A 20,681-nucleotide genomic window follows, 5' to 3' on the forward strand; every position below is an offset into this window, starting at 1 on the left:
CCCGCAAGGAGGGAGGAGCCAAGAAGGAGCCAGTCCCAGGGACAGATCCCAGTCACCGCCCCCAAGCGCCTCCCCCGTGGGTGGATTACCGGGTAATTCTATCCGGCCCTCCAGATCATTTTATTTTATTGTTATTAATGACCCGATGTTATCTTGCGCTTATTTCTTAGTTGTATAATTTTGACAAAATATATTTTTATTGAGAGTTAAATATTAAAATTTATTTCAGGTTTAAGTTGATTTATTCTGAAATAATATTCCTGACTTTTTATTATTCATAGTTATGTTAAAAAGTTACTGTTTTAAAGTTTTAAAAATTGTCATTCTGCTAGCTTTATGGCATTTACTAAGATTTTTAGGCTATTTTGGAGATTAGCTAATATTTCAGCCACATACTAGCTGTTTTGGCTAATTTAGACTTTTTTAAATTTTTTAGGCTATTTTGAAGAGTAGCAATTTTTTAGCTACATGCTAGCTGTTTTGGCTAACCTACGTTTTTTTTTTTTTGGCTAATTTGGCATTTAGTACATTTTTTAGCAGGCTATCAGCTTCAGCGTCTTCAGCTATTAGCTCTGGCATCTTCAGTGGCCAAATTCAGCTTACAGCATTCACACTAGTATTATTGCAGGTAATGATATATATCTAGTTCATAATTATATTTAAAAGTTGCAGTTTTAAAGTTTTAAAAATGTAGAGTTAGAGTGTTCAATAAATGTTTATCCTGTTCGCCCCGTGACCTAAGGTGTGTTTTGGATTTTGGCCCCTTGTGTGATTGAGTTTTGACACTCCTGTTCCACTGGATCTCAATTCTGAAAGTTTTGACCGAAACTATTTCCAGGAATTGAAAAACTTTTTTTTTCTTCATGTTAATCTTTTCATTGCATTCTGCTGGTTCTTCCCTGAACCAAAGCACTGTTTCTGAACAGACATGCAGACACACAGAGCTCCACAGCATCTGTGTTTCAAGCAGAATTGCTTCAACCCCGGTGAAGGTCAGCCTCTCTCACTATTACCTTGGACGGTATCAAGTTTTGTCTTTCTCCTTGGCGTTCAGTGTTGTGTCTGTCATTCTTTAATCAAGAATGTGTAATCAGCCCCCACTCAGCAGGATCTTCATTCCTCCACTAACTGGCTCCACTGATGTCAGTAAGTAGACCTGTAGACCGCTCTTGGGTCGTCTGTGAACGTTCTTCAGGAGTTCCTGGTAGGTCTTCAGACACTGGAGCTGGATTTTATTCATATTCCTGGATTGGTCTTATTACTGGTGGTTGTGTTGGAGTTGCTTTTCTCTGGGATTTCCTCCAGAACTCCTACAGCAATAATCTTGGACACAGAATGGAAATGGAGATTCACGGTTAGTGATCACATGACCCTGCTGGTCCTGTTCGGTGGGGGTCATGTGGGGATTGAGTTGAATTGAACTGGACATGGACAGGACATGTGAGAGTTCTCTTCTATGAAGGAAAGAGATGAACAGATTTATAAACATGAAACTTCTGGTGAAATGTTTTGATTGATTAAAGTCTTGTATTTACTTGTTTGATTCAGAAGATGTCGCCAAGTCTTTTAGCTTTTTGAGCTCCGATGATTTTAGAGAAATACTTTGATTGATTTCAGAGTCTGTTGATCTCACTGAAGCGCTGATGTTACTGCAGTAATTCCAGGAAAACTGAGCTCAAATACTATTAATGAATTTTAATCATATAGTCAGTAATGTTTACCACACAGCAGCATTTTGGTAATCCTCTTTTCAGGAAGGGATTGAAGGGTGTGAAGCTACTATGCATCACAGAACTCACAGGAGTCTTGTAGATTTGGAGAACGTGTTCCATTTGTCCCTCAATATGTTCTACAGGAGGTCCTCTGGGAACATGGGGTCTGGGGTCATTTACCAAGGCCTGTCAGTCTCTGTCCAACCACAACAGGAGTTTGGTTTGTTTTAAAGTAAAGCTCAGCTGCTCTCAGTGCACACTGGATCCTAGCAGGACTAACCTTTATCTCTGGTTCTGGTCACGACTTTTATGGACAGTTTCTAGATGCAGCCAGGAGTCCGGTTTGGCTACAGTTCTGTCAGTTTCCTAAAACCAGAGTGTCTGGGCACTCCCTACAGAAGAGCTCTGTCACCCAGGAGGAGCTCAGAGTCAAGCTGCTGCTCCATGAGGAGGCTCAGGTATCTCTTCTGGAGGTCTCCTGGACAGATTCATTCAGGATTTTGAATAAATGCCTGTAGTGATTCCATTATCCCTCCATACTTGTCATTTAATCCTTTGTTCAATCATACATGTGTTCATGGATTTGCTCAGTGAGTCATTGTACATCTATTCAGTTATTTATTTAATATATTTGTTCTTTTGCACACTTATTGATGGATTCATTGCTAATCACCAGCTCTTTATATGGATACTGACAAGTCAGAATTTTTCATGGGCTTTTTTTTCCAGTGGCCCTAATCCTTTTCCGTAAGAACTCATGCTCATACAAATATAAATATTAAATGGCAGGACAAGAAAATAAATTGGAAAATATGTGACAATAAATAAATAAGAGACAAATACAGAAAGAAAATGCAAGATTTACAGTTTTAGTTTCATCATGTTATTAATTCCAGAGGTTTACAGATGTCTTGGGCGGCCGTGGTGCAGTGGTAGGGCGGTTGACTCCTGATCAGAAGTGAGCTGGTTCGACTCCGCCTTGCCCGCCCATGTGTCGAAGTGTCCTTGGGCAAGACACTGAACCCCGAATTGCCTCTGGTGGGAGGTTGGCGCCAGTGTTCGGCAGCGGAGCCACCACCAGTGTGTGAATGTGTGTATGAATGGGTGAATGGGTCTGTGACTGTGAAGCGCTTTGGGCCCTCGGAGGAGGGTAGAAAGCGCTATACAAGTATACGCCATTTACCATTTACCATTTGTGTTTTTTTAGCCTTTGTATTCTTGGAAGATGAGATTGTTTTTAAATATTGTTGAAGTTCTATTTTATGAACCAAAAATTCTGAATTTATGGTCATTACTTTACTTTTATGTACATGAAACTTGGTCATAAATCAAAATATGTTAATAAAAAAATAAAGCATCGTGATATTTGGACCTAAAGTTGTGGAAACCAAAAATGACATCTCTGTAATTCAGTTAAAATATTCACTGGTTACGGTGACGTTACCAGTCTGCTGTCTGGGAGATCAAATTCAGGGACTTTTCTACCCTCGAAATTGTCTCGCGAGACTTCATCAGAGGCTAACGATAATTAGCTCGTTTAGCCGCAGCGGCACCGGCTGTGGATGCTCCCCTGCAGCCGCTGACGCTGCCTCGGCGCTCCGTTCCCGGCCTGAGGCTGAAGCAGACTCCCGCGGAGGGCTGCAGATTGCGGGCCCGGGTTTCCCGCCGCTCCTCGGACTGCTCGCGGTTCTCGTCCTTCATCGGCAGGTCAGTCGCGGTGCTGACTTCACTTTAGCTGAGCAAGCTAGCTTAAGCTATCCGTGACAGGGATTTGAACCCTCTAAGCCAGCCGGGGGGGCAATCAAACCGCTGGCATCATGTCCTACACACACCCGGACGTTAATGTCATTTCAGGAACTTTTGAAGCCGGACGGACCGGTGGAGACGCGCTCCACCCCAGCGCGAGGCTAACCGCAGACTCGCTAGTTTCCTTCTTCTCGTTAAAGGTTTTCAGCAGCTTTTAGTCGCTCTTGTTTATAAGTCAAAATCTTTAACTGAAGTGTCGGTTTCTTGCGACAGTCGTGTCTTTTAAAACCCCTGACGAGTATCAAGTTTCTCTTTGGTCCTCGGAGAACTGGTTTTCTCTAAATCGATCTTCTCCAGAAGTTTGTTCCTCTGGTTGATCCCCTTCTCATCTTCTAAAGGTTTGCGCGTCGCGCATGCCAGGACCCCTCCCATGCGTGAACATCATAGACACATCTGTCTGAAGGTCATTTCAAAGATGAATATCTGGACGCTTATGAGCAGGATTTACTCTGAGACCACGGCCAGATCCTGGAGACTCTAGTGCAGAGAGGAGACCAGATCCTGGAGACTCTAGTGCAGAGAGGAGACCAGATCCTGGAGACTCTGGTGCAGAGAGGAGACCAGATCCAGGGGCTCTAGAGCAGAGAGGAGACCAGATCCTGGAGACTCTTGTGCAGAGAGGAGATCAGATCCTGGGGGTTCTGGTGCAGAGATGAAGATGCTGAGGTTCTCTTTTGGAGTGACCAGAATGCTTCATGCGCAAGTCCATCAGAGAAACACATCATGGCAGATGTTAAAGTCGCAGTAGCTGCCACACACTGAGGTGGGCGTGATTTGTTCTCCACATTTGATCTCTCTACCCTGGGGTATCGATGAGCTGCAGACACAGCTGTGCTCAGGAATTAGTTTATGCTGAGTTTCAAGCAGGAAGGTACTAGGTCCTATTTTTAGAGTCTTTGTTCTGACTCGGCCTGGATTTGAACTTCTGACTTTCCAGTCTCAGGGTAGACACTTATCCACAAGCCCACTGAACTGGTTCTGGAGAAGAATGCAGGGGAGTAGATGGAGATGTTTGGACATGCAGAGGAGGAACCAAGATGATCTTGGTGAAAGGATGCTGATGTTGGAGACTCCAGGAAAGAGGAGATTCATGGATGAAGAAGAGAAAGTTAGATGGAGGCGACTGAAAGGGAAGAAGTGAACTTGATTACATTAACATTTGGCTGTGCACCAGCGGCACAGACTCTTGTGGACTTTTTAAGAAGGTTTGAACTTTGTTTCAATGATTTCCACCTCAGGAAGACTGTTCTCCATCTGCAGGTTTCAGTGAGACTTGTCTTCCACCTTCTTGGTTCTCCTGTCGGACTCAGATCTTCATCACATCTGACTCACGAAAACGTGCTGGTTCTGCCTTTCATGACGGGTTGTTGGTCTTTCTTCCAGCTTCAGCGTCAGAAACGTCTGAAACTCAGGAACGCTGTGGCTGAAACCTCTCTGGTTCTCGCAGGAACCCTTCGGCTCACAGTGGATCTGTGGGATAGTGGCAGAGGCAGGACCATCGGAGGGCAGGTCTTCAGGCAGCGGGGCTCCATGAACACAGCGGGGCAGCAGCAGGGGGGGGCGCTGCGCTCTCGTCGAGGCCTCAGGGACAGGGACCCCGGGCAGGGCGGGGGCGTGGATGCCGCCTGCTGGATGGCGCCTGGAGTCCTGCGCAGGCTGATGGAGCTTCCTTCACCCCCCCTGTCCCGACACCAGCTCAAGAGACTGGAGGAGCACAGGTGAGGCTTGAGGACTCGCCATTACCTGATCAGGTAGAGCAAGAGCCTCTCTGTTGTGTCTGAAGCGGGTTTGTGGACTGCAAACCGGATTTCTGCCTCGTTTCAATTTGTTGACTGTGATGCTGTTGGCTCACTGTGGATCAGCTCAATAATATCATGGGATGGATTTTACACTAAACGCAGGGGGTGGGGGTCGAATCTCCCATCAAGATTTCCTCCATCAGTTCACAGTCACGTCCTTCTAGTACAGGGGTGTTGAACTTAATCGCACCAGGGGCCAAAATCCAAAACACACGTTCGGTCATGGGCCAAAGTGGATAAATATTTGTTGAACACTCTAAAACTACATTTTTAAAACTTTAAAAATGTAACTTTTTAACACAATTCTAAACTAGATATATAGTATTACCTGTTATACCATGGTCTGGGTGAATACTCCATTCTGATTGGCTGCTGGGTGTGCATTATGATAGCTAAAAACGCTAAAGCTGATAGCTGAAGAAAACGGAAGCTGAAATCACTGAAAGCTGAAAACACTAACGATTATTTTAGTAGTCCTCAAATCAACAATTATTTTTTTTCTATTAGTCAACTAATTGGGTTATGTGCAAAGGGGATGCACAACACATACCTTAACCATCATTAGCTTTAAACTAACTAAAAACTAGATATATTCATATCACAGATAATGCTAGTGTAAGCTGAACTTACACTAGCTATTAGCTAAACTCCAAAATAGCCTAAAAAACAAACAAAAAAAAAATCTAAATTAGCTAAAATAGCTAGCATGTAACTGAAATGTTAATGAACTCCAAAACAGCCTAAATCTTAATAAATGCCAAAATAGCCCAAAAAGCTGGCAAAATGCCACTATAACTTTCAACTATACAGCACTCTATCTCCATATAATATAAAGTAATGACTAATCGACTATTAAATTAGTCGTCAACTATTTCAATAGTCGTTTAGTTGTTGATTAATTAACTTATCATGGCATCCCTAGAAAACACTGAAGTTTAAAGTGGAAAAACTGAAGCTTTATAGCTAAAAAAAGCTAAAGCTGATAGCTGACAAAACGCCGAACCTGAAAGCTGAAAATACTGAAGCTGAAAGCTGAAAACGCTGAAGCTGATGGGTGAAACAGCTAAAGATGATTACTGAAAATGCTAAAGCTGATAGCTGAAAACGCTGAAGCTGATAGCTGAAAATGCAAAAGCTGATAGCTGAAAACGCTGAAGCTGATAGCTGAAAATGCAAAAGCTGATAGCTGAAAAAACACTGAAGCTGATATCTGCAAACACTGAAGCTGTAAACGCTTAAGCTGATATCTGAAAAAAACACTGAAGCTGATAGCTGAAAATGCTGAAGCTGATAGCTTAAAATGGTGAAGCTGATATCTGAAACGCCGAAGCTGATAGCTGAAAACGCTGAAGCTGAAAACGCTGAAGCTGAAAACGCTGAAGCTGAAAATGCTGAAGCTGAAAGCTGAAAATGCTGAAGCACATACTGTGATCTGTTGCACCTCCACAAACCAGCCTTCATGTCGGCTGCATGAGCTCTGCGTAGTGGCTGGCTGTGGGGGGGTTGGGGGGGGGCTGTTGACAGAGGGAAGCTCCTGAGAGTCTCTGATGATGTCGCTCCTGCAGGTACAGCAGCGCCGGCCGCTCCCTCTTGGAGCCGTTGATGCAGCGGTACTGGGAGTGGCTGGTCGGACAGGTCCCCTCCTGGATCGCTCCCAACCTGATCACCATCATCGGCTTGGTCACCAACGTCTTCACCACCCTGGTGCTGGTGTACTACTGTCCCACTGCCACTGAACAGGTGAGTCTGCTGTCCTGATGTTCTGCTCCAGAGTGTAGGCGGAGTTTCCTTCCGTGGAGCGCTGTCTCCTCTGCGTCATGTTCTTCCTTTACAGTAAATCTGTGTTTGAGACGTTCTGCTGCATCTCCGCCTTAAAGGACAGTTTCTTTCTGCTGATGTGGAAGGAGATCTCAAAGTTACCCCCATGAATGTAATCTGGTTCTGTGCAGAGCACTGGAAGAACCAACAGAGGAACGCTTTATTCCTTTAGGATAAGGATCACATCTCCTGTTCTTCCCAGCATGCAGTTCTGTCACTTCTTGTCCTCGTCCATCAGTGATCTTCTAGGACCATCTGCAGAACCCAGCCTCTGTCCAAAGAGCTGCAGCTCAGCCTCTTTAATAAAATCCTCTTCCGGCGTTTTGATCTGTGGATCTTCATAAACGAGAACATGAAGGAGCTTCAGTCACGGGGTTTGGACGTGTCCACGTGCTGCTGGAAACTCCTGCTGCTTCGGTTCCTGTCGGGACATCTCAGTCTGAGCAGCAGCGGTGGTGGAGTGACATCAGGTGTGTGCGTGGTTGCAGGCTCCTCTCTGGGCGTACCTGCTGTGCGCCGTGGGTCTGTTCGTGTACCAGTCGCTGGACGCCATCGATGGGAAGCAGGCCAGACGCACCAACAGCAGTTCTCCTCTGGGGGAGCTGTTTGACCACGGCTGTGACTCCCTCTCCACAGGTAAGTGGGGTCTTCTTGCTGCTGGTGAGCGCCCAAGCTCTGCCCACTGACGGGTTTGTCTTTGCAGTGTTTGTGGTGCTGGGAACCAGCATAGCCGTGCAGCTGGGCACCAACCCCGACTGGATGTTCTTCTGCTGCTTTGCGGGGATGTTTATGTTCTACTGCGCCCACTGGCAGACGTACGTGTCGGGAACGCTGCGCTTCGGCATGTGAGTCTCACCAACACCGGGTTGACTGCCGGTGAGCTGGAGGGTATCCTGCTCAGATTCTGTTCAAAGTAGGTTTGGGTGTATCCATACTATATTGATGCTACCGTGATGAGATCCATACTTTTGATACTTTCGTCGTAGTGTTTCTTCACTATGTACGTTTACTTATGGAGGCTTTAAGCGTAAAAAGACCAAGTTTGAGGAAAAACTGCCCAAACCACCAAAAGGTTCCTTATGTGTCTGTGGTTACAGATGCATCAGAAATGTATAAATCCGATTCTGATGGGTAGTTTCAGAGCTCCTTCAGGTCCGGTTCTGGACTTGTGTTTTTTCTGGGGCTTAAAGTTGAAACGAGTATAAACCATAAAGTAATGTTTGTTTGTGATTTATATTAAACACTAAAATCAGTTAATTGATTTGAATCAGTCTAAGCTTAATAGAAAATGGATCCATAAAAATAGAGATCAATTTTGAACATAAAACTAAAGTCTGCTAGCTTGATGCTAACGCATAATGGAATCCCCATTGGACGGCTAATGCTAGCACGCATTGCTGACTAAATTAACATCTTTATAAACTCACAGGAATTAATTTCCAAACTCTTGGTGGAGAAAAGACTGTTTAAAACACGTGCCAAAGTCAAGGCCCGGGGGCCTGATCCGGCCCTCCAGATCATTTTATTTTGTTATTAGTGGCCTGATGTTCTCTTGTTCTTATTTCTAACTTGTATAATTTTGACTAAATATATTTTTATGGAGAGTAAAACATTGAAAGTTGTTTAAGGTTTAAGTTAAAAAAAAAAACTTAAAAATGAGACAGATGGATGAAAACGATGATCATTTCAGACTCTAAAATATTTAGGGGGAATGAAACAATAGTAATACGTTTTTGGACAAAGTTCCCTTTAAGCTTCATTTACTCAGTCACACAGTTTCTTCCCTTATTTGCCTGGCGGGGTTCTGATGAAGAACCGGGTTTCTGGAACAGGATGGATCTGACCCACCAGACCTGCCATCGGCCACAGCCGGCCCAGCCTGTGGAGCATGATGGGAAACGTCCGGTAGCAGTCAGTGGAGTCTTGCAGGAGTAAATGTTTAGCAGTGACCTGAACAGAACCGAGTCTTTGGGCCGCTGATGCCCGTGCCGGCACAGCAGGAGGCCTCTTGGTGGCGCTGACGGTGTGAGAGGATGTCAGCCGTTTTAAACTCTGCCCTGTCCTTCCTCTCAGCATCGACGTGACTGAGGTGCAGATCTTCATCATCGCCATGTATCTGCTCGCCGCTGTGGGAGGATCTGCGTTTTGGCAGTCGCTGGTAATTCTGTCGCCCTCAACCCTTTCTAACAGAAAAATGAAGTTTCATTCTAGCTAAACTTGTTTGATTCTTTCCTCAGAGCAGGAATCAAAAACCTCTGTCTCGGTACAGATGTTAGCGGATCGGTTATTTTACTGGCTGCCCGTCTCTGTTACCAGATTCCTGTCCTGAACATCCAGATGAAGATGGTTCCTGCTTTCTGCACCCTGCTGGGGGCCGTCTTCTCCTGCACCAACTACTTCAGAGTCATCTTCACTGGAGGGGTGGGCAAAAACGGATCCACGATAGCGGTGAGTCTTTGGGTGTTTTGGTGAGGGCCTTCTTCAGAAATGCGTGACGAGGATGATCGTTCGATCTGTCTCAGGGAACCAGCGTCCTCTCCCCCGTCCTACATATCGGTTCGGTCATCATCCTGGCAGTGATGATTTACAAGAAATCAGCCGTGCAGCTCTTTGAGAAACATCCGTGTCTTTACATCCTGGCGTTTGGCTTCGTCTCCGCCAAAATCACCAATAAATTAGTTGTAAGTCCCGCCCACACACTGAGAACCACGGCGGTTTCATTAACAGGACAGCTGCCCGGCTGGATGCTGACTCGGCGTTTGCTTCTTCCTGCAGGTCGCTCACATGACTAAAAGTGAGATGCACCTCCACGACTTGGCCTTCCTGGGACCGGGGTTACTGTTCCTGGATCAGTATTTCAACAGTTTTATTGACGAGTACCTGGTGCTCTGGGTCGCTCTGGTGAGTCTGAAGGAATCTTCTCTCTGTTGTGTCCATTTCTGAGCAGTTGGACTGGTGAGGTTCTGCTCGGAGCAGCTTCAGAAGAGCCTCTGTCTATGTGTTTGCAGATCCTCTCCTTCTTCGACTTGGTCCGTTACTGCGTCAGCGTCTGCAACCAGATCGCCTGCCATCTTCATATCTTTGTCTTCAAAATCCGGCCTGTTTCCAGCTTCAGCTCCGGCCCCCACTGAGGCTTCTCCGTCCCCTCAGGTTCCCTGTGGAGCTTCGTGGAGGACTGACTGTGAGCTTCTGCTGGCCGGCAAGACGTCCACATACTGGAATATTACTCTCATAGTTCTCCATCGTATGTGAACTGAACCACTCACCTGGTGGTGTCTGATGTTTCAGGAGAGTTCAGGTGCTACCGGGTTTCTACGGACACTCCCCTTCTAGCCGTTTCCGTGCAAACACGACGCTCTTCAGTCCACTTAGTAGGAAGGGTTCATCTGCTTCTGTAAATAGAGACCCGTCTGTCGGCGCTTTGCTTTCCTTAAGTCTGGCTGTTTTCATCTCTGCGGTTCTGAAGAAGCTTCATCAGAACCGCCTCAGAATCTTTATTGTACAAACGTGCAGAAAATCCACTGCCAGCTTTTGTGTTGTTACATTTGCACTTTTTTGTACCTTTCACACTCCGGGGGGGCTTGTTGTTTTACACTTTGCTAAAGCAATAGAGCAGTGGTTCCCAAAAAGATGTTGACCTTTAGTTGTGCAGAAGTCGGAGAGGAAGGTCAGGCGTCGGGCCCATGTGTGAAAGGTCAGAAAGTGACCCAGAGGCCTTTAAGCTCAACTCAGAACCTGAACGCCGGTGAAAGCGGAGCAGCAGTGTGGCAGCTTTAACCAGTCACTCCATAACCGTCAACTCCATCCCACCTCTTCATTAGATGTTTTTTTATTATTGCTAAAGGGTTTTTCATGACAAAGACTAACAAATCTCTTTCTGTTCTTTGGATTTCAGTCTTTTATTCTTACCACTTGCTTAAATATATGTAAAAAATGGCATGTTATATTATTTAATTGATTAAAGTCTAACAGTTATTTCCTAAAACAGTTCTCACATGTGAATTTCTTTAGTCAGCAAAGAAGCACAAATGTCAGCTGAATCAACATGACTGGATATTATTTAGTTTTGACCCCATCCTGATGTTCAGCTTAAAGATCAGCCCAGGTCGAGTGAAGGAGTGACACAGGAAAAGGAGCTTTAGTGATGGAGCAGCTGAAGGTTATGGACAAACTTTTGTGGAAGACCAGAAAGAAGAAAGCTTCAGTGATGGAACCACATGAGGATGGGTGTAAAGAGGATAATCTGCTGTAGACAGAAGATAATATACGTCAATGAAGATAACACCCAGACTACTCAGCTGTGGGCGGGGCCAGGGGCCGTCTATGTTCAGAGACCAACTATAACGGACTACACGTCAGTATCATCTGGGCTGCCACAGTTAGACGACTAACCGACTATTAAAATAGTCGACGACTAATTTAATAGTCGGTTAGTCGTTACTTTATATTATATGGAGTCAGAGTGTAGTAAAGTTGAAAGTTATAATGGTTTTTTTTTTACAGCTTTTTGGACTATTTTGGCATTTATTAAAGTTTTTTAGACTATTTTAGAGTTTAGCTAATATTTCAGCTGCATGCTAACTGTTTTAGCTAATTTAGCATTTTTTTACGTTTTTTAGGCTGTTTTGGAGTAACGGCAATATTTACACGGTAGCTGTTTTGGCTAATTTAGATTTTTTTCAGTTTTTTGGGGTATTTTGAAGTTAAGCTATTTCTTAAGCTACATACTTGCTGTTTTTTTTCGTTTTTTTTTTATTTTTTAGGCTAATTTGGTATTTAATATTTTAGCTAGCTTACAGCTTCAGTATTTTCAGCTTTGGGCTTCAGCGATTTCAGCTATCATGTTCAGTGTTTCTAGCTATTAATTTCAGCATCTTCAGCGACCAAATTCACCTTAAAGCAATCGCACTAGCAGTATCCCAGGTAATGCTATACATCTAATTTGTAGTTAGTTTAAAGCTAATGATGGTTACAGTTTTTCTCTAACGATTTAGTGCATTTCTCACGGCAGTATTGACGTTTGCATCACTCCTAAAGCATTTTTCAAAAGAATTGGTACAAAACATGGAAGATAACCTGCAAAAGTGAGTCACTTTCTCAAAATGAAAGTCAGGAGCTCCAAATGTTTAGTTTGTGCTTCAAAAACAAGTTTTTACCCCAGTGAAAGCGTCAGAATTTTCAGAATAACGAGTAATAATTCCAGCTTCTTTGACGATCAAGTCAAAAGATTTCATCATGTTTTCATTCAGACTGATGACTCTGGAAGTGTTTCCTAATGTCATATAATGTAAGGACAACATTACAGTATGTTTCATGCATGGCGTTTTGAAAACTAGAATTCAGTATAAAAAAAACACTGAATATGCATTTTACAGTGTTTACTTGCAACTGTTCACAGCATTGTACAAATGGAAACAACAAAAAAAACTCCCTTGGTTCAGTAAACCTTCCTGAAGTAGTTTTGAAAGTGAAAATACTGTAAAACAGACAGTTCTGCAAATAGCGGCTGGATGGCTCAGTGGGTTAAATGTAGGGCTGCAGAAACAAATCGCCGGGGTGTCTGCTGATCTCCATCTAGATTGGGTTCTTAGACAATCACTGATGGGAAACAGTCTCGCTGTGGTGACCCCGAATGGGATGAGCCGAAACGTGAACCCACACACACACATACAGAGTTCTGCAAATCAATCATGGACAACTAGACACTCGCGTGTGTCTGACCACATATTTTCTTCTACATCACAGTGAATATCAGCTCTATCAATGCACTGAGGAAAAAATCTTCTTGAGAACTGAATCCACCCTCTGCAGGACCCTGCTGTGATGTCATCACCAGCTGCATTCATGACCTCTGGCAGGTAATTTGGGTATGTGGATGCTGATCATATACGTTCCACTTCCAGGAGGAGAAAAACTCTTCAATGAGATTCAGAAATGGAGAGAAGAGACGAAGATTCTCCACCAGCATCCCGTCATGTTCTGACTGCAGCAGAGTGCTGGAAGCTGACATTACCAATGATAATATTGTTTAAAACTAATAGTTCAAACACCTTTTCATCAATGTTTAATGACGTTCTCCTTAGAAATGTTTTTGCAAATTTAACGGAAACACAATAACAATTATGGACGTACAAAATGTTTGACGTATAACAGGTTTGTGTGCAAAGATGCAATCAGTGCAATGAAGATTGTTAGTTGTATAAATAATGACTAATCAGCAAGTTTAAATCATTTTGATAGACATGACAAAACAAATGAATAATGATCAAAAGTAAGTCAAAAACATTTGCAGAGATTTGTACTCCATCAACTGATTTGTGTCCAAAAGGGTTTGTTATTGAATGAAATGAACATGAAGCTGACACTAGTTTGTGCACAAATGACTTAATTTTGTGGAGGTTGCACTAACTGTTGTGAGAAGTTCGATTCTGCTGTGAGAAACGCACTGAAACGATGGAGACAAACCGTAAGATGTGTGCTTTACATCCAGTTTGCACATGATCCGATTAGTCAACTAATCTTAAAAAATAATTGGTGTTTAGTCGACTATTAAAATAATCGTTTGTGCCAGTTTGTGGCATAACTCTACTTTCATCTATTTGATTCGATCACATTCTTTTTCTTTCCAGTTTTGTAAAAGTGCGTTTGGGCCTGAAGTCTTGCCTGTCAGACAACACTGCGGGCTTCAGGGACTGTACGGCTCCTCCTGCAACGCGCATGCGTAACACGGAGCGGAGAGCCGGAGCCTCCTCCAGATCACACGCAGACGTTCTCCGGGAGTCAGGCGGCGGTCGGCCACCCAGGAGCTCCGAGTCTGTGAGGAGGAGCAGTTTCTGCTAGCGGAGAGGAGTATGTACCCTCCAGGAACAAAATAACGTGAGTCTCTTAGTTTACAGCCTGATGCGGACTGCTTTCATTTTCTGTACCGGAAGTTGCCTTATCTGGCTCTTTAATGACAGAAAAGTGACTTTAATCATGACGGTCATCCACATCCCATCAGGGTTCCGCCGGTATTTGTTCTGAAAATCTTTCTGGACCGATGAGGAAAGACAGACACTTTAGTCTCTGGGGAGGATCACAGGTTGTTCCTGCAGTTTGTCTGAGGGTTTTCCTTCCGTGAGGAAGTGGAAGTGAAATAACACACTTCTGTCTTTACTCGATCATGAAAACAACCCGGATGAGGCTCCGGTGCCAAAACAAAAGCTTCTGTTCTCTCAAAAAGGCAGCCGGAAGTTCTGAGCGGTCTGGTTCAGGTGTCAGGTGTTTTCCAGAGTTCAGGTTCCCCCTCAGACTGCAGACCTGCATGTTTCAGTGGATCTGAAGAAGCTTTTGGGTCAGAGGTTTCTTCAGATCCTTCCTGTCTGGGCTGCAGCTCCTCTGATGGTTCTGGAGAAGTTCATCCTCTCCAGCTTCTGTCCCTTAGAGGCTGAAGTGTCTTTCCTACCTGGTTACTCCAGAACGGCGAGGGTTGTTGGTGCTGATCGTGTCCATGAATCCTCAGGTTTATCGTCTCTCTGCTGCACTAACACCATCTGCCGCTGAGGGTCTTCTGGTCTGCACGAAAAGCTGTTTCTGCTGCAGGACGGACATGTGGTGGTTCCAGCAGGGTCTCTGCTTCCTGCCCGCTGCGCTGGTCGTTTGGACGGTGGCGTCCTTCGTCTTCGCCTACATCACAGCGGTGGTTCTGCGACATGTGGACCCGCTGGTGCCTTACATCAGGTCAGACAGGAGTGCATGCCGATCAGCACCGCAGAAGGAAAGGCTCAGTTCAGAAACGTGAGGCGCGGTCGTCAAACACTCACCTGCCTCCAATCGTTGTGTTGTAGCGACACGGGAACCATGGCGCCGGAGCGGTGCGTGTTTGGGATCATGATGGACATGTCGGCCTTCTTAGGTAATACTCACACCTCAACTCTGCTGTTCTGTGGTTTTGTCTGTTTAATTTACACACTGAAAACAAAAGGAAGGAAAGTCCGCCCACAGTGCAGGTGGGATAAACTCCACTGTGGAGGCAAAGACTTCTCGGACGTCCCGAACGTTCTCAGACGACTCGAACGTTTTCTTTTTTTTTTTTTTTTTTTTAAACTTGTCCTGTCCAACAGCTGAGCCAACAGATGTGGGCTGAGAGCTTCTTGTGTTGGGCAGATTTTACTGTCACAACAGGGATTTATTGAGTATAAACCCCTGTTGTATTTAATGCTAAACTTTATTTATATTGATTATGTTTTATTTTATTTATTTATTTTTCTTTGTCGTTGGACCGGACGGAAAAAGGGAAGAGGGTGGGGGAGGGGTGGGGGGGAAGATAAGATGGCAACAGAGGGAAGCAACATCATAAAACAACCAGGACTAAGTGATAAACTAGAATGGGCGGGGCCTGTCTACACACACACTCTATAGTTACACACACACTTGTTGGCCAAAATAGTCTCTACATTTAAACTGAACATACTCACATATACTATACATATACTATACATATACTACACATTTCAACTGTAACAGCAGCTCACACACTCCATCATACAAACCCATTCAGATAAAGACTTTCATTCTGTCACACAAACGGTTAGTGCTAAGGTGAGCTGACACCTGTGCTCAGGTGAGTGTTTATGTTTCACTGAGGTGGATGGTGATGGAATGTACTCAGGGGGAGAGCGCCCGGCCATCCCCACGCCAAGACCCCCCGCCGGGGCAGCAGCTGCAGCCAAGACTCGAACGTTTTCTGACCACTCGAACGTTCTCAGTCGTCCTGAACCATTCGGGACGTCTGAGAATGAACTTGAATGAACTAAACGTTCTCGGTCGACTCGAACTTTCCTGGTCGTCCCGAATGTTCTTGGTCGTCCTGAACATTCTCTTGACGACCTGTATGTTCTCTGAGGACTCCAAAGTTCTCTTGATGACCCGAATGTTCTTGGACGACCCGAACATTCTCGGTCGTCCCGAACGTTCTCGGTCATACGGAATGTTCTCGTTTGTCCCGAACGTTCTCTTGAGGACTCGAACATTCTCTTGACGACCCAAACGTTCTCTTGAGGACTCGTACATTCTCGGAAGTCTTGAACATTCTCTGAGGACCTGAATGTTCTCGGACATCATGAATGTTCTCAGACAACCTGAATGTTCTTGGATGACTCAAATGTTCTCGTACGTCCCGTACGTGCTCAGTCGTTCTCAACATTATCCAACGTCCCCAGAATTCTCAGTTGTCCCAAACGTTCTCGGTCATCCTGGCACGGTTCTCTCACTAGTCTGGTTGCGTCTGCAGGGATGGCCACGATGTACGTGCGATACAAGCAGGTGGAGGCTCTTGGTGGAGAAGAGGATCTCTGTCTGTGGAGGCTGAACGTCATCGGGCTGGGGCTGGGCTTCATCAGTTCCTTCGGCATGTGCGTGGTGGCCAACTTCCAGGTGAGACCTGCTGCTACCTCACCTGCTCAGGAGCCTCTGCAGTCCTCAGCAGCTGTGGTCTGTCGTCAGAGCAGAAGACCACGCTGTTCTCCATGCACCTGGTGGGGGCGGTGCTGACCTTCGGGTTCGGGGCACTCTACATCATGGTCCAGACGGCGCTGTCGCTTCGCATGCAGCCCCACATCCACGGCAGGACCATCTACCTGGTCCGGCTTAGCATCGGGATCTGGACCGTGGGCAGCATCATCAGCAGTATCCTTGAACGTGTGGGGGGTCCGGCGGATGGAGGGGGGTGAACACAGCTGATGGGTCCTTGACAGCAGCTCAGTGTTCGTGTCGTCCGTCATCATGTACAGCAGTCTGCCCGGCGTAGACGTTCCTCGCAAGCTTCACTGGACTCCTGGAGAAGTGGTCAGCCCTCTGCATGCTCCCCAGAAAAGTCTGATCAGACAGCAGCGGTCAGACGTTACAGACACAGCCCCGAGGCTGCAGTCATCGCTGTGACAGACGTCTGCTCTTCTCCTCAGGGCTACACACCTCACCTCATCAGCACCGTGTCCGAGTGGTCTCTGGCCTTGTCCTTCATCAGCTTCTTCCTCACCTACATCAGGGATTTCCAGGTAACTCTCTGCTCCAGTCTGGAGGTTTGGTTCAGGTCTGGAGGTTCTACTCCAGTCTGGAGGGTCTGTTCAGGTCTGGAGGATCGTGTCAGAACAAAGGAGTGATTGATCTCTGATCTTTCCTGTTTTTCTTCCGAATCCAGAAGATCAACTTGCGGGCGGAGGTCCACCTGCTGAGCAGCCACCTGTACGACGGGCCTCATGAGGGCGCTGCAGCGCCACGCGTGAACGGCGGCTCTGAAACCTCCCCTTTGCTGGCAGGATCCACGTGACCCCACCCCCTCACTAAAAGCAGCACTTTTACCTTTTTAATATTTTCTTAAAGAACGTTGATCTTCACGGTCCTGTCCCCGCTGCTCCTCCTCAGTCTGACTCTGACCTCTGCTAATGACCACACAGGAGCGTTCTGTGGGGAGGGGCTTGGTTCCACACAAATACATTAATGACCTCTGAGTCTGGCTCCGCCCACTTCTACAATGCTCTGAAAGGAGCTGAGTGTCTGATCTGCAAAGGTCTGAAGATGGAGGTGAAAACCTGACAAAGGTTTTTGGATCTTCATCCTTCCTGCACTGGATGGTCTGGTTCTGCTTCTGGTTCTGAAGGTCTAACAGAATCAGAATTGTTCTTTTATTATTCAATTTAGTCAGGATCCCATTTGATCCACTAACAGGTTGTCTGAGTAATTCTAAACTGTTCTCTGATTGGTTGAAGGAAACACGCCAATGCTAGAACCTGGCAATGGAGGGGTTCTGCAGAAACAAAGTTCTGCTTTGCAGTCATGGAGACGGCAGCTTTAGGACTCTTGAGCATCAGAACCTTCAGTCTATCTGATCTTCATTCTGATCCACACGACTGATGGAGAACTTTATCTGCAGTCTGAGAGCCCTCTGATGGTTCTGTTCTGGTTCTGGGGGAACACGTCTCATCTAATCCTGTTTGTCTCAGATTTTTCAGAGAAAACTTTCTGCTGTGATCAAACTAACATGAATGATTCCAACTGTCCAATAAACTGATCAGATAAAGGTTGTTGTGGGCGTGGTCATTCCATACCTTTAGGCTGAAAGATGAAGCTCTGATCAGAACTTCTGTTCTAATCTGATGATGGGATCAGATAATCCTGTAGGCCGGGGCCGGTGTAAACATCCGTCCTACCTCGTCAGATGTTCCTACCCGTAGCACAAACTGATACCTATAGCTATCCAAATGTCCTCCCATATCAGATAATCCTACCTACCTACCTAGGGTAGGACAGATTATGGGGAGCAGCGCAACCGAGGGGTGAGGGGTAGTGCAGATTGATCAGAAGATAGAGGGATAGCACAGATTTATGAGTGGCCCACAGACTGAAGAAGATTCTGCGCATGTGCAGTATGTGAAGGTAGGACAACATCACAGGTAGGAAGGATTTATAGAACACCAGCCCTGGCTGTGAGTGCCCTGGGCGGCTGCCTAGGGTGCTAAATTGCAATGATATAGTCTTTAAAAAAACAAACAGGATCAAACACTACTTATTTCATGTCAAATTAGAAAAGGTGTAATAATTAAAAACATAAAATAATTCAAAAATTTGGCATAATCACCTTGGACGGAGGAGGCAGGAGAAGGAGCGCGGGTTGTTGTTGCTGTTAGTGTTTCTATAAGACTTAAAAATTCACCCCTCCAAAATTTCAGTTGAAAAAATACTCATGTTTTTGGTCAAAAACAAGGAAATTGGATAGAACCCATGACAATGAAAATCTTTAATCTATGGAGGACTAAAAGAGCCATCTTGAAAAAATATATATATACACTATAAATGAATAAATATGTCATTATTTAAAATTGGCATTAAATAAATGTCATTAAATGTGTTAATATTAAATGAAAATTCATTTTAAAATTACCTAAGAGGCACTTATTTAGGATTTAATAAAAGATTCCATGGTACAGAGCGGACACATTTCATTCCTTTAGCTGTCACATTCACCCTTCAAACTCAGTGGGCGGGGCTAATTCGGATCCTTCAGAGAATGTAAAAGTTGGACTTCTATCTCATGAAACTCAGGGATTTATTAAAGTTTTTAAGCCCCATGAGGAAGCAGGCAGCGCAGATGAGTTCCTGCGGACGTGGAACAAGAAGGAACTTCGACCAAGCGACCTTCACTAAAGTTCTACGGTTCACCAAAACAATGTTTACAGCGTGTTTGTGTGTCAGGTTCCAGACAAAACTTTAATAAACTCCAGAGTTTTTATGAGATAGCAGTGCAGCTTTCACATTCTCTTAAGGATCTGAGTTAGACACGCCCACAATGCGAGTTAGGCCCGCCCACTGAGCTTGACGGGAGAGTTTGACAGATTAAATGAAATGTGTCCACTGCCCATTTCATGAAATCTTTCATTAAATCATGAAATAAATAAATGTTTTTTAATTAATTTAAAATTATGACAATTTCATGACAATTTTTATTTATTTAATGCCAATTTTAAATCGTAAACGACACAAAGTTGAGATTCTGCAGCAGGTTCTGGTCTCCTTTACCAGGTTCATGAAACCTGTTTCTGTGCAGAGAAGGAAGTAAGGATTTCTGCAAGAACGTTGGATCTCTGCAGACGTGGGTGGAGCTCTTCAGCTCCGCCCTGCTCCTCCTGCAGGACACAGGAAACCACACCGCTGTTCCCCAAAACTACATTTAGATTTATTCAACAAATATAAGGCATCAATGTGCAGAAACACAGAAAAGCCAAGAAAAATACAGACATTCCCAGCCCCACCCACATAGCAGCTAGAAGGCGGAGCCATCACAGATGATGTTCTGGCCTTGACCCGGGAAGAGCTCCATCTGCCAGTATCGGGGGTCAGCGTACACTGCAGAGGTCAGAGCAGAGCGCAGGTCAGCGTGAAAACACACCTGAGGTCATGTGACCGGGTCTGCAGGTTACCCATGTCTCCGGGGGTCAGCCACAGGTTGAAGGAGCTGCAGTGCTTCTGACAGCGAGGAACAGGCAGAACTCGCACGGTCGGCAGGCCCTCGCCCACCACCAGCCAGCCCAACACGCCCACCCCCTGAAAGGGCCACACAGACCGGGTCACAGCCAAGTCTCAAACATCTACTCCACAGCGAGGAGCAGGAGTCACCTTGCTTTGGGAGTTGGTGCTGTGGGTCACCAGGCAGCGCTGCAGAATGGTCCCAGCACTGTCCAGCAGAGGGCAGAGTTCAGCCTTTGGGAAGAGCCACCTGAGAACCTTCTCCCTGGTCCCCGAGCGGAACCTCCTGCAGGAGCAAACACACTGATGAAGATGCTCCTCAAACATTCAGGAGGCGCTGTGTGTGAAGACCTGCTGTAGGGAAGCCATGGAGGACAGTCCATCACCTCCATCACCTCCATCACTTTCATCACCTCCATCACCTCATCACCTCATCACCTCATCACCTCCATCACCTCCATCACTTTCATCACCTCCATCACCTCATCACCTCATCACCTCATCACCTCATCACCTCCAGCACTTCCATCACCTCATCACCTCCAGC

At 45.4% G+C, this 20,681-nt stretch overlaps 3 protein-coding genes across 7 annotated transcripts in view; 2 read left to right on the top strand and 1 right to left on the bottom strand.

Annotated features, from left to right (window-relative positions):
* Positions 1 to 1,067: 1,067 nt before the first annotated feature.
* Positions 1,068 to 11,120, top strand: cept1b (choline/ethanolamine phosphotransferase 1b). Of its 4 annotated transcripts, none has more exons than XM_036215282.1 (10): positions 1,068 to 1,146; positions 4,966 to 5,236; positions 6,883 to 7,057; positions 7,624 to 7,771; positions 7,839 to 7,980; positions 9,209 to 9,293; positions 9,452 to 9,583; positions 9,658 to 9,816; positions 9,911 to 10,036; positions 10,144 to 11,120. In XM_036215282.1, exons 1-10 carry the CDS (start codon positions 1,083 to 1,085, stop codon positions 10,264 to 10,266), a joined length of 1,425 nt encoding a protein of 474 aa, XP_036071175.1. In that variant the 5' UTR covers positions 1,068 to 1,082; the 3' UTR covers positions 10,267 to 11,120. The 4 variants fall into 4 exon arrangements, with proteins under 4 accessions (XP_036071175.1, XP_024118645.1, XP_024118646.1 ...); XM_024262877.1 differs by having other exon boundaries at positions 1,135 to 1,204; XM_024262878.2 differs by lacking the exon at positions 1,068 to 1,146 and adding an exon at positions 3,209 to 3,419.
* Positions 11,121 to 13,772: 2,652 nt separating this feature from the next.
* On the top strand, positions 13,773 to 18,195 carry dram2b (DNA-damage regulated autophagy modulator 2b). The gene is made up of 8 exons (XM_024262909.2): positions 13,773 to 14,011; positions 14,637 to 14,854; positions 14,962 to 15,029; positions 16,407 to 16,549; positions 16,624 to 16,801; positions 16,878 to 16,960; positions 17,077 to 17,169; positions 17,313 to 18,195. Exons 2-8 carry the CDS (start codon positions 14,724 to 14,726, stop codon positions 17,439 to 17,441), a joined length of 825 nt encoding a protein of 274 aa, XP_024118677.1. The 5' UTR covers positions 13,773 to 14,011; positions 14,637 to 14,723; the 3' UTR covers positions 17,442 to 18,195.
* Positions 18,196 to 19,822: 1,627 nt separating this feature from the next.
* The window catches only part of lg2h6orf89 (linkage group 2 C6orf89 homolog), a 3,521-nt gene continuing 2,662 nt past the window's right edge, over positions 19,823 to 20,681 (bottom strand). For both annotated transcript variants that reach the window (XM_024262826.2, XM_024262827.2), the window contains exons 6-8: positions 20,285 to 20,420; positions 20,089 to 20,212; positions 19,823 to 20,014 (exon numbers count right to left, since the gene is read on the bottom strand). In XM_024262826.2, the coding sequence (XP_024118594.1) occupies positions 19,932 to 20,014; positions 20,089 to 20,212; positions 20,285 to 20,420 (343 nt within the window). In that variant the 3' untranslated portion in view covers positions 19,823 to 19,931. The remainder of the gene's footprint in view (positions 20,015 to 20,088; positions 20,213 to 20,284; positions 20,421 to 20,681) is intronic.

The sequence above is a fragment of the Oryzias melastigma genome, linkage group LG2, assembly GCF_002922805.2.
Source record: "Oryzias melastigma strain HK-1 linkage group LG2, ASM292280v2, whole genome shotgun sequence".
In the NCBI taxonomy this organism is placed as follows: domain Eukaryota; kingdom Metazoa; phylum Chordata; class Actinopteri; order Beloniformes; family Adrianichthyidae; genus Oryzias; species Oryzias melastigma.